General features: G+C 42.6%; 2 protein-coding genes across 5 annotated transcripts in view; one reads left to right on the top strand and one right to left on the bottom strand.

Annotated features, from left to right (window-relative positions):
• LOC138165029 (nuclear autoantigenic sperm protein-like) overlaps positions 1-15077 on the top strand; it is a 570370-nt gene that overhangs the window by 166201 nt on the left and 389092 nt on the right. The gene's annotated exons all lie outside the window — the stretch shown is intronic.
• LOC138165024 (vasculin-like protein 1) overlaps positions 1-15077 on the bottom strand; it is an 80738-nt gene that overhangs the window by 2848 nt on the left and 62813 nt on the right. For all 4 annotated transcript variants that reach the window (XM_069093087.1, XM_069093090.1, XM_069093088.1 and 1 more), the window contains 2 exons: positions 12172-12312; positions 5171-5329 (listed from right to left, as the gene is read on the bottom strand). In XM_069093087.1, the coding sequence (XP_068949188.1) occupies positions 5171-5329; positions 12172-12312 (300 nt within the window). The remainder of the gene's footprint in view (positions 1-5170; positions 5330-12171; positions 12313-15077) is intronic.

Genomic DNA, 15077 nt, shown 5'->3' with positions numbered 1-15077 from the left:
ATTCCAGGACGGGCTCCAGGATTCTGGACTGAAGCACAACAGGGTGGGATGCTCTTGAGATCCTAAGTTTGTTTTTTTCCAATATGACTCTGCTCAAACTTACAAAGGACCCTGGTGGCAAGAAGTACTACTCTGTGACTGCTGTGCTTGGAAACACTCTAAAACTACTAATAGTGAGGGGTGAGTTTGCTTCAATACAATTTAGGTCAAGATAATGGAAAAAAAGGCAATCAAACTATCAAGGAAAAAGAACCTTTCAAGGATAGCTTGAAGAGAAGATATGGGAGGTTCATGACCCCTGCATTTTAGTTTTTGAAGGGTAACAGTTAAGATGGATTCAGTGTGAGTGGGATGGCCAGATCCAAAGATCAATTATTAACAGTTCAATGTCACCAAGGTCTTCAGTGGAATGCTCCAGGGACCTGTGCTCGAACTGTGCTGTTTAACATTCTTATCCATGATGTGGATAAAGGCTGAGAAGGTACTGCTGATCAAATCTGCAGATGCTGCAAAGCTAGAAGGACAGGTGACATACTAAACAGCTGTGTCCAGATCCTTGATAGGCGAGGCTTGGCTATAGGGATGAGTCTACCTGGGAAGGAGTCTTGAGCTCAGTTCTGGGTACCAAAATAAAGGACATTCATCAGTTGGGAATGCCCGGAGGGCAATCGAGATGGGGAAGGGCCTTCCATTCATGATGTGGAACCTGGAGAAGAGAAGATTCAGGGAAGGACATGACAGATGGGTTCATGTCTGGAAAGGGCTGGCAAGTGGCGGAGGGATTAGATTTGTAGAGAGCAGGATGAGGTACAAGAAGGTGCAAAGCAGACAATTCAGGCTGATGTCAGGAAAGACTTGCTAACTATGAGAGCAGTCACAGAGTGGGAGAGACACCTCCCCTTCCTTGGGGGTCACCAAACAAAAGCTGGGAATGGTATCCTGGGGGGTACCTCTGGGCAGACTGATTTATGATGCTGGGATTCTTCACTCCATCCAGACTCTTCCCAATCCCTAATTGAGGATCCCTAGCTTCCCCCCTGGCAATCCCAGGGTTTCAGCCTCTTCCTATTAACACATGATAAACAACTTACATTTCTTTTACAGAGAAGTCTTACTGTCACCTTGTGTTAGATGCTATTTTAAGTACAAAGAATACAGCATAGCAACAAATACTATACACAGAAACCCTGTGAGGTAGGTAGTTATTATCCCCATCTTACAGCTACAGAAACTGAGGTAAACTCAGTGACTTGCCCAGGATCCCATGGATAGTAAGTGTCTGAGGCTGCACTGGAACTTCAGTCTTGTGGCCTCCAGGTCCTGCATTCTATCTAATGGGCCACCAGTCACCTCAGAGTAAAGGAAGCCTCAGTTTTCTTATCTCCACATAACAGGAGGAAAAGGAAGTGCTGAAGGTTTAAGTTAATGAAGCCTGGAGCTTGGATTCAAACCTGTGTCTTCTGAATTCTTGAATTTGAATATTAGTTCTGTAAGTATATCGACCTCAGCACATCTAAAACTGAGTTTGTTCTTTCTTCCCTTAACTGGCTTGATTTCTGGCTCTTCCCAGATGCCCACTTTTGTAACCTTGTGATAAACATTTCTTTTGTCAGCTTCCCAGCCTATTTCCATAGTGTCTACTGAATCTGTTTCCTCTTTTGTAAAATGAGAGGGCTCTACTACACAGACTGTGAGATCCCATAGCCCTCTCTTCCCCTTAATCTGAACCCCTGGACTTTTACAATGCCCTCCCCGCCCCCCAAACAGACAGCCATTTTTCTGACTGTTTTCTCTCCATTAGCACAGTCTTCATTCCATGGTCTATCTTTCTTCTGCAGAACTCTGATTATTTAATTCCTTTGCTCAAAATATTGAGCGTATCCCTCCTGACTCTTGCGTCAGTTCAAATTCCTGTATGTGACACTCAGGTCCTCCACAAACTGGTGTGGCCAGACTTTTCCAGAAGGTCTCCTCTTCCTCAGGCCCATGTTGTTCTCTGTCCATACCTGGGATGCACTACCTAGGAACTGCTTATTTAATTCCTATATATCCTTTAAAGCTCAAGTCACAGGCTCCCTCCTCCAGAAAGGCTTCTTGGATTCTTTGGTCTGCCTCACCCTTACCCCTTCACACATGAAAGTGAATAAACATTTATTAAATACCTATTAAGTGCCAGACATTGTGATATTATGATTCCCCATTCTACAGGTAAGGAAACTGAGGCAAAGAGAGGTTATGTGACTTGCCCAGGGTCGCATAGTTAGCAAGTATTTGAAGCAGGGTTTGAATGTGGGTCTTCCTCTTGCTAGCTTTGGCACTCTGTCCACTGGGTGGTCTCTGTGCCGTGAAACACTTTGGTTTGTACCTCACTGATACTACAGTTAACTGTAACATTCCTATGTATTGGCATTTAAAAGCCCCATAACTTACTTTTTGGCCTTGTTCTCCACTGTTCCCTTTCAGCCCACATTCCTCGTTATCATCTTTCTAACATTTGAGAGCTCTGAGGACACCAAGTACAATCTCCTGGCCTGACCCAGAATCTCCAACAACATGCAGGAGGACAATAGGCATTTTTTTTTATTTTTGGAGGGCAAGTGGCACTGAGTAACTTGCCCAAGGTCACATGGCTAGTTTTTGTGTTAAGTGTCTGAGGCTGGATATGAACTCAGGTCCTCCTGACTCCAGGGCCGGTGCTCTATCACTGCACCACCTAGCCGCCCCGAGGATAACTGGCATTTGTCTGCCATTTACTATATGCCAGGCACTAGGAAAACAAAGGCCAACCTGGCCCTAATCTTCAGAGGCTCATACTCTAATAGCAGTGAAGTTAAATTCAAATAAAAACTGGGGCCTCTAATCCATCCATAAGGACCCTGTGGGCCACTCACTGACTTAGGTACTATTTTTATTTGTCTTGTTACACATTCAATAAATCGTTATCTATTTCCCAATTATGGCTCTGAATGTAACTGAAAATGATGTGGGCCTGGTGTCTAGCCCTTTGAGTGTAAATAACTAAGGTAACCATCAGACACACACTGAGGAGGAGCTGGGGAGATGAAAAGGCCTCTTGCGCTGGGTGGGGCTGGGCTGGGCCTTGAAGGAAGCTGGTAATCCACTTGGGGACTGCTGTCCATGTTAGAAGTAAGCAGATTTCCCTATACTAGACTTTTAAGACTCCAAAAATAGCTTTAAAAAACCCCAACCACAAAAAAATAAAAAAAAAGAAACAACTCCAGTTTGGTATACTCTATTCCTGGCCAGTTATTCCTACATTTTAAGTTTTGGTCCAGAAACCTAAACCCAGGACTGACATTTTCTTAGCCAGTTGGTTGCTTTCCAAACCTGCCTCTTTCTCAATTCCTGAATGAAAACCTTTAAAGTCTTCAGCATTTTGTCTTGGCCATCTTTATCCTGACTATGAAAATCTTCATTTCTCTGCGAGGTATCCCTTGTTTCTAAAGAACTAAATCTTACAAGTCTTTTCCAGGTCTTGGTATCAATCTTTAACAATAGTCTCTATAATCTTCTTTCAAATCAAAGTCCACTTCACTGCTCTGCAGTCTGAAAATTCTATTTGCTTTCTCTTCTGGGAAGATGGAGATATTTGCCCTTTTATCAGCACTCATGATGCCTCTCTGGTTCACAATGATCTTTTTTTTTTAAAGCAATCAGGGTTAAGTAACTTGCTCAAGGTTACACGGCCAGTTATTTCTGGGTGTGGTGCTGAGTATCTGAGCCCGGATTTGATCCAGGTCATCCCGACACTGGAGCCAGTGCTCTTACTCGCTGAGCCACCTAGCCGCCCCTGCAATGATCACTAACAATGCTCTGGAGATCACAGCTGCCAGTTCTTTTACCAGAAGATACTGGGGAACCAGATGGAAAGGAGAGTTCTGCCTTGGACACTTACTAGCTGTGTGACCTCAGGCAAATTACTGAACCTTCCTCAACTGTAAAATGGTAGTTATTTATCTAGGGAATCAATTTCCTACTAGCCATTTCTATGTAGACAAAAGGTCACTCTCATAGGAACAGAGAACAGAAGTATAAAAATCGAGCACCTTCTGTCACCAGTTGTCATGGTCATGGGCAGACCTGTCTTTTCTTTGAGACTCCTCTTTTCCTCAATATAGGTTATACAAAAACACAAGCCCACATCATTTTGTGGTCCCTGGCTTCCCTGGTCAGTCTCAGCTCATTCTCAACATTAGCCCTCCTGATAGTCCTCTTATGAGGACCATGGGAGGCTTTTATCTTCTACCAGCATTTGCCTGAGCCTCAGAAACATGTGTCTCTTCAGAAAACTCTCCTCTGCACCTTCAACACAGCCGCTCTTTTCAAGCAAGGGAGCACCACACTCCACCCAGCTCTGTTCTAGGAAATCTAGTGGCTCCTGCGATTGAGAATCAGACCCAAAAGAAAATCTGTCTTATAGATATATGGTGGGCAGTGAAAAATACACAAGACTAAGTTCCACTTAGTGCAAATAATGGATCCCCTGCAGTGGTTGCATTATTTGAATTGACACTGAATAGTTCTGCTGGCCTTTAACCAAACACTTAACGTAATCATAACTCTGAAATAGTGTGATTGGGGATACAAATGACCACTTCAGGGGGACTCAGTATTTGAGCTAATCAGAACCAAGTTTTGTATTAGCCTCTACTAGATGGTCAACTTTGAGAACAGAGACCCCATCTTAGCCCAGCTCTGTTTCTCTGCTACAGTGGAGGTATGAGAGGCATTTGGTACTGGTTGTGTCAAATTATCTTTTCCTTAGGGGGTAATTTCAATTTTAGTGAAATAGAAGCCAGTCAGGTAACTGGGACTGGGGCTTTCATTCAAATATGGCTATTAATCTAGCCCTTGCTTTTGGCACTGGGTTGCTTTAAAACTTCACTTTGTTACAGACATGCTAGAAAAGATTTAACTTTTTCCAGGAAAAAAAAAAAGTATTTTAGGGTAGATAAACTGCAAATGTATTTCTGGTTACAATCTATGCATTACTAATACTTAATAAATATGGCAATGGTTTATTAGCTCCTTCACCAAAGTGAAAATTCAAGTGTTTACAGATCAACATTGATTCAGAAACACGATGACGTAATTTCCAGCAAGGTGTCATCCCCACCCCCCTCACCCCACGAAAGGCTTTTTCTCTTACGTCCTCCAGTTTGTCACATTCTCGGTTCTCTGAGATCTCTCCATTTCGGTCATCCTTCAGAGTCTTTAGGAACTCACTCTTTTTGTCTGTGGTCCGACGGGTCAGCTTGGTTAGGCGGCAGGAACTAATCTCAATGGGAGGGGTGGTGCTGGAAGGGCTCTAAGCAAACACATAATAAGAATTTTGTCAGGCAAGATCTGGGACTGGGGACTTCCATGGATCATCTCTTACAGGCTTTAAACTTTAGAATGCTTGGTCCTTGCCATACCATCTCACTTGTGACTCTTCCATTAGAAATCTAAAACATTCTTAGTTTGGACAAAGAATCCACCTGGACTCCTTCCTTCCCTGGCAGCTAGGCTGGTAGTCAGCGACTTATATAATAAGCAAGACCATTTAAGAACACTGGGAAGGGTCAGATGTGAGAGTTGTTGTAAAGATAGAAAGGGCAGGATTTGATGACTGACTGGGTATGTGGGCAGATGGAGAGGGAAGAATTCAGGACAAAACAGAAGTTATGAACCTAGGAGACTGGAAAGATGATGGTGACTTTGACAGAAATGAGGAAGTTTTAAAAAGGAGAGAATCTGGGAAGATAATGAGTTTAGTTTTGGACATGTCAAATTTGAGGTATTTTTTTTTAAAGAATGGGGGAACTGAGGGCATATCCGAAGGCAAGGACAGAACCAGGAGAAGAAGATTTTCTGAAGATGCAACAGAGAGGGATGCTTCTAGAATGCAGTCGGCTGGAGATGTAAGGGGAGAGGATTCAGGGCATACAGAGAGGTGTTGACACTGGTGAGGATAAGAGTCATCTCTATCTGAGACTGGCAGGAAGGAAGAGTGGGGGCTGATGTCAGGAGGTTTTGAGATGAAGAGAATCTAAGCAGAGTTCACATAGAATGGTCTCAATTTTCTCAAATGAGGCTAGATTCTCAGCTGAGAAAAAGGAGTGAATGATATAGATGCAACTAGGGAAGAATAAAAGGAAGACTGCTTTGCTGCAGTAAGGGCCCAGAAGAGGTTGGATAATATAAATATGGATAGTAGGTAGAGTGCTAGACTGGATTCAAGAATATCTGAGTTCAAATCCAACCTCAGACTCTTTTAGCTATGTGATCTTGGGTCAGTCACTTTAACTGTATCTACTTTAGTTTCCTCATTGGTAAAATGGAGAAAATAATAGCACCCATCCTGCCAGGGTTGTGAGGGGAGGCTGAGACATTTGAAAAGTGCTTTATAAATCTTCAAGTGCTCGATAAATGCAATTTGTTATTATCTTTTCTGTTATTTCTTTATTAAATTATTTATTTTTAGTTTTCAACATTCACTTCCATAAGTCTTAAATTTTCTCCCCTTCCTTCTCCAAGACAGCTTGCAATCTGATACGGGCTCTACATTCTCACATTAGTCACACTGCATAGAAGAATTAAAATGAATGGGAAAAACCATGAGAAAGAAAGAAAAAAAAAACACCCCCCCCCAAAGCAAAAACAAACAAACAAAAAAACCGACAAACAAAAAAAGAAAATAGACTGCTTTGTTCTTCATCACTCTGACTCCATAGTTGCTTCTCTGGATGTGGCATTTTCCATCATGTGTCCTTTGGAATTGTGTTTTAGGTCCTTGCATTGCTGAGAATGTCTAAGTCTATCAAAATCAGTCCTTGCACACTGTTACTATGTACAATATTGTCCTGGTCCTGCTCTCCTCACTCGTTATAAGTCTTTCCAGGTTTCTCTGAAGTCTGCCTGTTCATCATTTCTTTCTTGATTTTTCTTTTTGGAGGGGGAAAGGTAGAGCAACTGGGGTTAAGTGACTTGCCCAAAGTCTCATGGCTAGTTTTGTGTTAAGTGTCTGAGGCTGGATTTGGTCTCAGGTCCTCCTGACTCCAGGGCTGGTGCTCTATTCAATGCACCACCTAGCCGCCCCATGTTCATCATTTCTTATAGTACAATAGTATTCCAATACTAAACAACAACTTGTTTAGCCATTCCCCAATGGATGGGCATCTTCTCAATTTCTAGTTCTTGGTCACCATGAAAAGATCTGCTATAAATATTTTTGTATATATGGGTTCTTTTCCCATTTGTTATTATTTCTATTGCACCTGGTCTGTGTGGCTGTAAGACTTCTTGATCCAGTCAGCAGCAGAAGAGGAGATAGATGGTGGGAGCACAGCAAGAGATGAGGAAAACAGGATGGAGGGGTGAGGGATTCAAGAACAGAAGGCAGTGTACGGCTTAGTGAGAAGCACTCAAAGGTAGGAAAGAGAAGTCAGAGCAGGGCTCATAGCCTGAAAAAACACTTAAGGGTTATAGGATTGGAGGTTTCCATGAAGGCAAAGGATGGTTTTAAGCAGACTCAGGCATAGAGAGGAAGGTATGGAGTGTTCTTTTATCCAGTAAATCTGGCCCTCACTTCCTTCCTTAACTGATTGGCCTTAAGCACTGCCTTGTACAAAAAGCCTTCTTTATTTCCCACCCAGCCCATGTGTGTTCACATGAGAGATGGTGTGGTGTAGGTGGTGGGGAGCTGGCCTTGGAGCAATGAAGATCTGAGTTAGATGTTCGACTCTGGGCAGACATACTCAGGCTGAGGTGCAGATAAAGTACCAAGAGGCACTGGTGGAGTTTCTTGCCTGGAGTACCCCTCTCCTGGTGAAATAGAAGGCCCAGAGAATGTGAGCTCCTTGAGGACAGACCAATTCATTCTGCTCCCATATTTATGGTGGCTGGCACAAGGCTGGGCTCATTAGTAATTTCACAGTGTAGCACATGCAAAGTTGTATTCAAGAGCTTCCTCAGACAGCTATGTCTTACAGCCCCTTTACTAAAGGGCAGTGGGGCATCCTATAGCTAAAGCACCAGTGGAGGATCAGATTCTGATTGACAACCCCTCTCTTTAAGATGAAGTTCAATGTTTTTTGACTCAGCAATACCACTGCTAGGTCTCTATGCCTTTTGGAGGCACAGAAAAGGAAAAGGAACTAAAATGTTTATAGCAGCTTTCTTTGTGGTGGCAAAGAACTGGAAATTGAGGGGATGTCCATTAATTGGAGAATGACCAAACAATTTGTGGTTTACGATTGTGATGGAACATTACTGTGCTACAAAAAATGACAAGCAGAACAGTTTCAGAAAAACCTGGGGAGACTTATATGAACTGATGCAAAGTGAAGTAAACAGAACCAGGAAAATAATGGTATGAGTTTAACATCTCAATTTATCTAACATCCCTCAAAGTTTGAAATCACAGATGTGGTGGGAGACTTCACCTTTATGATATACGATAAATAAAATGATCTAAGACAATTCCAAAGAACTTGATGAAAAATGCTATCCACCTCCAGAGAAAGAATGAAGAATTCTAAGTGCAGACTGAAGCAGATTTTTTTTAACTTTCTTTTTCTTTTTTTTGCAGCATGGAATATTTTTTCAATATGGAAATGTTTTGCATGACTTCACATGTATAATTGTGCTTGTCTTCTCAATGGATGAGGAGTTGGAAACAATTCAGAATTCAAGATTTTAAAAAACAAATGCCAAAAAATATAAAATTTATTTTAAAAAATATAAAGCTCAAATACTACCTTCTGCATGAAACTTTCCTAATCTTCCAACTGTCAGTGCCTTCCCCCTCAAACTATCTTGTATTTAACTACTTTGTATATCTGTGTTTATTCACATAATAGTTACACTATACAGACACACACCCTTCTCTCCCACGAATATGTAAGCTCCCTATAAGCACAGATAGTTTCATGCTTGTATTGTTAATGCTAATGCAGTACTGGGCACACAGTAGGCACTTAGTAAGTATTTGTTGATACTAAATGTACATACTGTCAGTTGTAGCCAGTATCACTGGTTTGGCTTAAATGATTTCCTTTGTTGAAAGGGAGACTTCTTGGGAGTGGAGGGAGGAGCAGAGATTTATTAAGAAATGACTGGTGTAAAAACCAAAACTCATCAATGACTCTGAGATAACTGGGACCAGTCTCATTTAGGCCTAGAACAGGAAGATGAAATAACATGGCCAATTATTCTGTTAGTGCCAGAAGATGCCTGTTTGTGTCTCCTGTTAGCAGCTTTGCCAAAGGCATTTACGGGTCCTTTTGATGTTCAAGTCACTGGCACCTTCTCTACTGTTAAGTCCAAAAGATTTCAGGCTGAATCTTATTTGGGTGTGTTACCTGTACTAAGGTCTAGGCTAGCAGATGTTGAAATCTGGGGTATCCAAACTGCCCAGGGAACTTAGCCAGGAGCACCCACAATTCTACTTGGATTTAGAAGCAGTCATCAGATTGCCACACAGACCCATTCCAGCCAACGTCTTTCACACGCACACACACAATATTCATTAGCTTAGACAAATGTAACTCAATTCATCTGGGTCACATGGTATGTATACCAGGTAGTCTCAGACTTAAAAGAAAAATAGTATTTAAAAATAATCATAAAGGTTAAGTCCCTCCCACCATGCTTATGGTTTACAAAGTTTCAGGGATATTGAACAAATTGGGATATCAAACTGATGCCAGTATCAGTGTGGTTCCATGTCAAATAATCAGGTGATGATTTCCTCAAATATGGCTGTTTCAAACTCACAAAAAGGAAAAGATGGTGTGCCCCACTGCATGGCCTTCGTTTGGAAATAACTCTTAGAAAGTACTGAGGATGAGCAATTTTGCTCCAAGATGATTTAGGCCAATTCAATTAAAAAATAATAACAATTTATTATAAACTCAGCCAAATGAACAAGTAAAACAAAGAGTAAAGTCCCATGTAATCGAAACCACTGGTAGGATCAATGCAATCTTATACCATTAAGTGAGAATGGGTTTGATGAGGGAGCAATATAGGCCACTTCAGACATAGGGATTGAAGCAATCTCTTTGAGTCAATAAAATAAAATAAAACTATAAAAAGGAACTGATAAAAATTGCAGTATGGAAAAACAAAAGCCTACAGAGAATCCTTTAGGAAGAAGGAAAAAACTAGGCCAACTAGTCAGGCAGCTCACCTACTCACACCCACTAGGCAGAAACAAGTGTTTGGAGAGAAGTTAGGGAAGGGGATGGGGGAAGAGAAGGATACAACATGTTAACTATGGATAATTATTTCGAGGGCAGCCATAGGGAAGATGGATGAACTTGGACCTGGAGGGCAGAGCTAGGAACAAAACGGGAGGTGAAACAGAATTATAGTCAGATTTCAGCTCAATGGATGGTATTTCTAAACAACTCCAGCTGTTTAAAATTGAAATGGGTTGCTCAGGGAGGTAGTGAGGTCTTCCCAACAGAAGCAGAAATGTATATGTAACACTGCAAAGAACTTTGGATGCATTATCTTATCTGAGTCTCACAAGTACCAGGGGAAATTGGTAGGTACTAAAGGTATCAATTCTCCCTTGATTGGTCTACCTCCTGGCAGACAAGTCATTTCTGGCTGTCATGTTCTACATGAAATCAGTTTCTGGACTATTTCAACATGCCCCATTTCTCACCCACTAAATATTTTCTTTTTTCATCCATAGTCAATCTAAAACCATAATTTTAACTTTTTTGGAAAACCTTTCTAGAATAGTCACATAATGTCATCTATACCCAGGGGCCCAGTCTATGTCATTCACTTTCTGAATCACAATTTGAAAACACCCACTTCCTCTAGGAAGCTTTCCCAGGTTGAACCTATGCTTGAATATGTCAACCCAACCTCTGACATACTTTTTCTTCACTATGAGTCAAAAATATCTGTAAACTGATAAATATTTTCACAAAGTCCCAGACGCTATTAAAAATTCTAACTTATACATTATAAAAGCTGAGAATAGCATCACTGAGCTGAAAGACATTTATCTATGTATCAACATGAATTCAATGGGTACATGTAGATCTGTGCGACCCCCTGAATATTTATAGTTATGACCCACTGGCCTATCTCAGCTGGTTAGACTGCAAGTGAGGTGAAGACAGAGACTGCATCTGCATCTAAGGAGAGGCAGGTAGCATGGTGGAAACAGTAATGGACTAGAATCCTAGAGATGCTTAGCTGTTCCATTATGTGACCTTAGGCTAGTACTTGAACCTCCACTTTCTCCTCTAAGGTGCCCTTCTATTGTTACCATCTCATATTAACTTTTCACAGGTTAGAGACCAGTCCTCTCCAGTCTACATTTAAAATCCTGTTAACATATGCTAGCCCTAGGCATCTTGGGGAACACCTAGCAAACGTGTGCAATAAAATGACCCTCTTTCTCAGGTTCACAGCATGAAGGATTTCATTTCAAGCTGGAAATGACCTTCAAGATCCTCTAGGACTAACCCCCTTATTCTACAGCTGAAGAAACTGAGGCCAAGATATGAAATGGTTGGCCTATGGTCACATATAGGACAGGAAGTAGCAGAGCTATTTAAAAAACAAATGAAACATCCAATGCTCTAATAATGATGTGGGCCAGTGGTTTTCACTGATTCCTCCTCCGAAATCTTCTCTCATCTACCTACTGATTGGAAGCAAAATAACAAAAAATAGGGGCAGACCACTGTAGGCCTTCTCTGGACCTCTGGAAGGTCCAGAGGTTCTTGGAATCTCATCTGTGGTCAAGTATTTCATTAGTGATAGAGACCAGCACAGCTACCAGAATGTCAATTTGTGTTGGTGTTCAGCCATGTCTGATTCTCTGTGACCCCATTTGGTTTTTTGTGGCAAAGATATCAGAGTGGCTTGCCATTTCCTTCTCCAGCTCATTTTACAGACGAGTAAACTGAGGCCAACAGGGTTAAGTACTTGCCCAGGGTCACACAGTTAGTCAGTGTCTGAGGCCACATTTGAACTCAGGAAGATGAGTCTTCCTGACTCCAGGTCCAGAGTCCTGTTCACTATGGCACCACCTATCAGCCATGAGAGCTATGTTATTAGTAAGGAAAACAGACAAGGCCCTGAAGTCCCTGGGAAATGCCATTTCCATCTTTGGTAGCTCTGGCTGGTCCCACTCACCTCTTTGGGAGAGGGAAGTACTGAGCCACTTGCCAGTACTACTGGTTTGGTGACAGCAACTGGACTGGTGAAGGCAGAATCCCGGCTAGAGGAGAGCGAGCCTGCTTTGTGTTCTGTCCTGGTCGCTTTCCATGGACTGGGCTGTGGGGGAAGAAAACAGCAAAGGGCAGTTAGGCCACAGAACAAACAGTCCCCGAGCTGGTTAGGAAATCTGACTTCAAGTTCACCCACAGACTATCTGCCTTTCTCTTCCCTGTTTAGGGGCAGAAGGGAAAACAGAGGGAAGTTGGGATGCTTCTTTAGGAGAAGAGGAGAATCTGGGTAAGGAATCCTGGTTGGATGAGGGAGTTTGGGTCTGCCTGTGGGAGAGACAGACTAAACTGTGAGAAGAAGGGAGTGAGGAACTGGGCTCAAGAGTACCATCTGGGTAGACATTTCCTTGCCTAGTCAAGAGGGCTCTGGGTACCTCTTTCCCCTGCTAAGCCTACTCTATCATTCTTGGCATCATCCTCCAAACTGACTCCTTTGCCAAGCTGGCTGAACTGCTAAAGCTGTATCACTGCAGTGTGGGAAGCCCAGAGATGGCAGAAAAATGGCAGGAATGGAAGAATGGGGCCTGGGAGGTATGTTTTGCATGAAATCCCACTGTCTGAGTGGTGCTGGTCATACATGTCCTTATGATCTGGCCTATCCTGTCTCTAGGTGGTGTGGGTGATACAGGGAGCCTCATCTGGCATTTCCTTGCACCCTGACTCTGCTGACCTCCTCCAAGGCTGCTTCTCCCAGTGTAGCTGTCCATATGAACACGGCTCCCTTGTTGGTCTTGACTGTGGCTATATAAACCATGCAAAGATAGAACAGGGTTCCCTGAAGAGCACACCAAAGCTGTCAGGTGGTATGAAGAAGACCCTAAGATGCTGGTGCTTGCTGCTGCAGCACTCTCAGGAAAAGACAGTCCTTCAGTCTCTGCCACAGAGTATGTGGGGAGAGGGCTAGGACTGGACTTATTTGGATGCACTACAGCAGCCAACGAGAAAGCCCCTCCTGGGTGAAGCAGGCCACTAGAGGCCGGTTGGGGAGACAAAGCTTGAATGAGATGTGGCCTGGATCGTCATATAAGATATACACACTATGTAAGAGACAATAATACATGATGGGAATTTTAAGATAAATGATAAATCTTATGAAGTGTGAAGGAGAAAAATCAATTCAACAAGATATCAATGTCCTACAGGCAATGATGGAAAGCAGACAGAAAAATAATAATAATACCAACAGTGACAACAACATCAATTTACATAGTTCACTGCGTGCCAGGCACTCTACAAAGCACTTCACAATTATTGTCTCATTTGATCCACAAAATAGCCCTGGTAGGAAGGATACTCATGGGTAATAATTACTTCATTTTTAAAGACAAGAGAAATGGAGTCAAACAGGTTCAGTGATTTTCCTAGTATCACACAGCTAGAAAGTGTCTGAGGTCAAATTTGAACTCATGCCTTTCTGACTCCAGGCCCTGAGTCCTATCCATTGTGCCACCCAGCTGCCCCAAGGAATGGTGTCTGACTGAAGCTTCAAAGAATAAGAGGAGGAAGGGAATGTTTAGTACCAAAAAAGTGTATTTAGAGGACAAAGAAAATGATAGTTTGGTTAAAGCACAGAGTATGTGGGGAGAAGCTGGGACTGGACTTATTCTACACTGTAGATCACACATAACACTGAGAAGTTGCTTCGAGGGGTCACACAGTCAGTGTGGGATGGAGGGAGGCGCTGGGCCTTTCTAACTGCTACTGCTACTTTTAAGTCTCATACAACTGGACAGTGGAGGACTCTAAACAACAGGCAAAGAGCCTACATGTTTTCCATGAGCAGCAGGTGATGGAGAGACTGGAGGAGGTAGAGTTCAGTCTGGGATGTTAGCAATGGGAGAAGCAAGGGAAGCAACTGAGAAGGGTCATGGGGCACTTGAACCACCAAGGACTGATTAGATGTGACAAATAAAACAAGAACAGGAAGAATTCTAACTAACAAACACCAAGATTCCAAACATAGGAGACTGTAAATGGTTCCACAAATAGTGAAGTCAGGAAGAACAGGGGAAAGAAGGGAATGAATATGGGAAGCTTGGGAAAAATTTTGGCCATGCTGAATTTGGAGTTGCAGGTGATGTGTCTAGGTGGTAATTTGTGATCAAAGAGAAGAACTTCACAAGATCAACTCCCAGAACAGTACATTCCAATGGAACCAAGAGATCTAGCTATCCTCCACGATGATGCCACTTGCAGCCCGTTCTATGACACTCCCCCAACCTTCCCATCTGTGGCTTCAGGCCAGAAGCAAGGCAAGTTCTCCCAGCTCTCCCACTACCTAACCAGCCTATCTTCTCTTTCAATTGGCCAATAGTCAGTGTGAAATCTTAGATAGGTAGCATTGTGACAATAGAGGTGATGGTGGGCTGTAAATGAAAGAAGCTGCAAAGGCTGAATCAACAGGACTTGGCAACAGACTGGATATGGGAAGGGGTGAAAATAGTCAAAGATGACACCTACTGAGAGCCTGGGTGACTGGGAGGCTATATGGTGGTGCCTTTGATAGTAATAGGAATGTTAGGAAAATAGGAGTTTGGAGTGAAAAATAATGAACTCAGTTTTGGACGCAGAGTTTAAGAAGACTGTAGGATATCCAGTTCAAGATGCCCAATAGGCAGTTGGAGCTTTAAGACTTGGAGGTCAGTGAAAATCTGAGAATCATCAGCACAGAGACGATAACTGAATCCACAGGAGTTGGTGAAGTGAAGTAGTACAGAGGGAAAAGATAAAGGTCTAACAGAGCCTTGTGGAATATCTACAGTGAATGGATGTGACTTGGAAGAAGATTCAGCAAAGGAGACAGAGTAAGAACAG

The sequence above is a fragment of the Petaurus breviceps genome, unplaced genomic scaffold, assembly GCF_028583685.1.
Source record: "Petaurus breviceps papuanus isolate PSGF00001 unplaced genomic scaffold, PetGlider_PUasm1.0 207, whole genome shotgun sequence".
In the NCBI taxonomy this organism is placed as follows: domain Eukaryota; kingdom Metazoa; phylum Chordata; class Mammalia; order Diprotodontia; family Petauridae; genus Petaurus; species Petaurus breviceps.
This window is presented reverse-complemented; position numbering and strand designations above follow the sequence as displayed.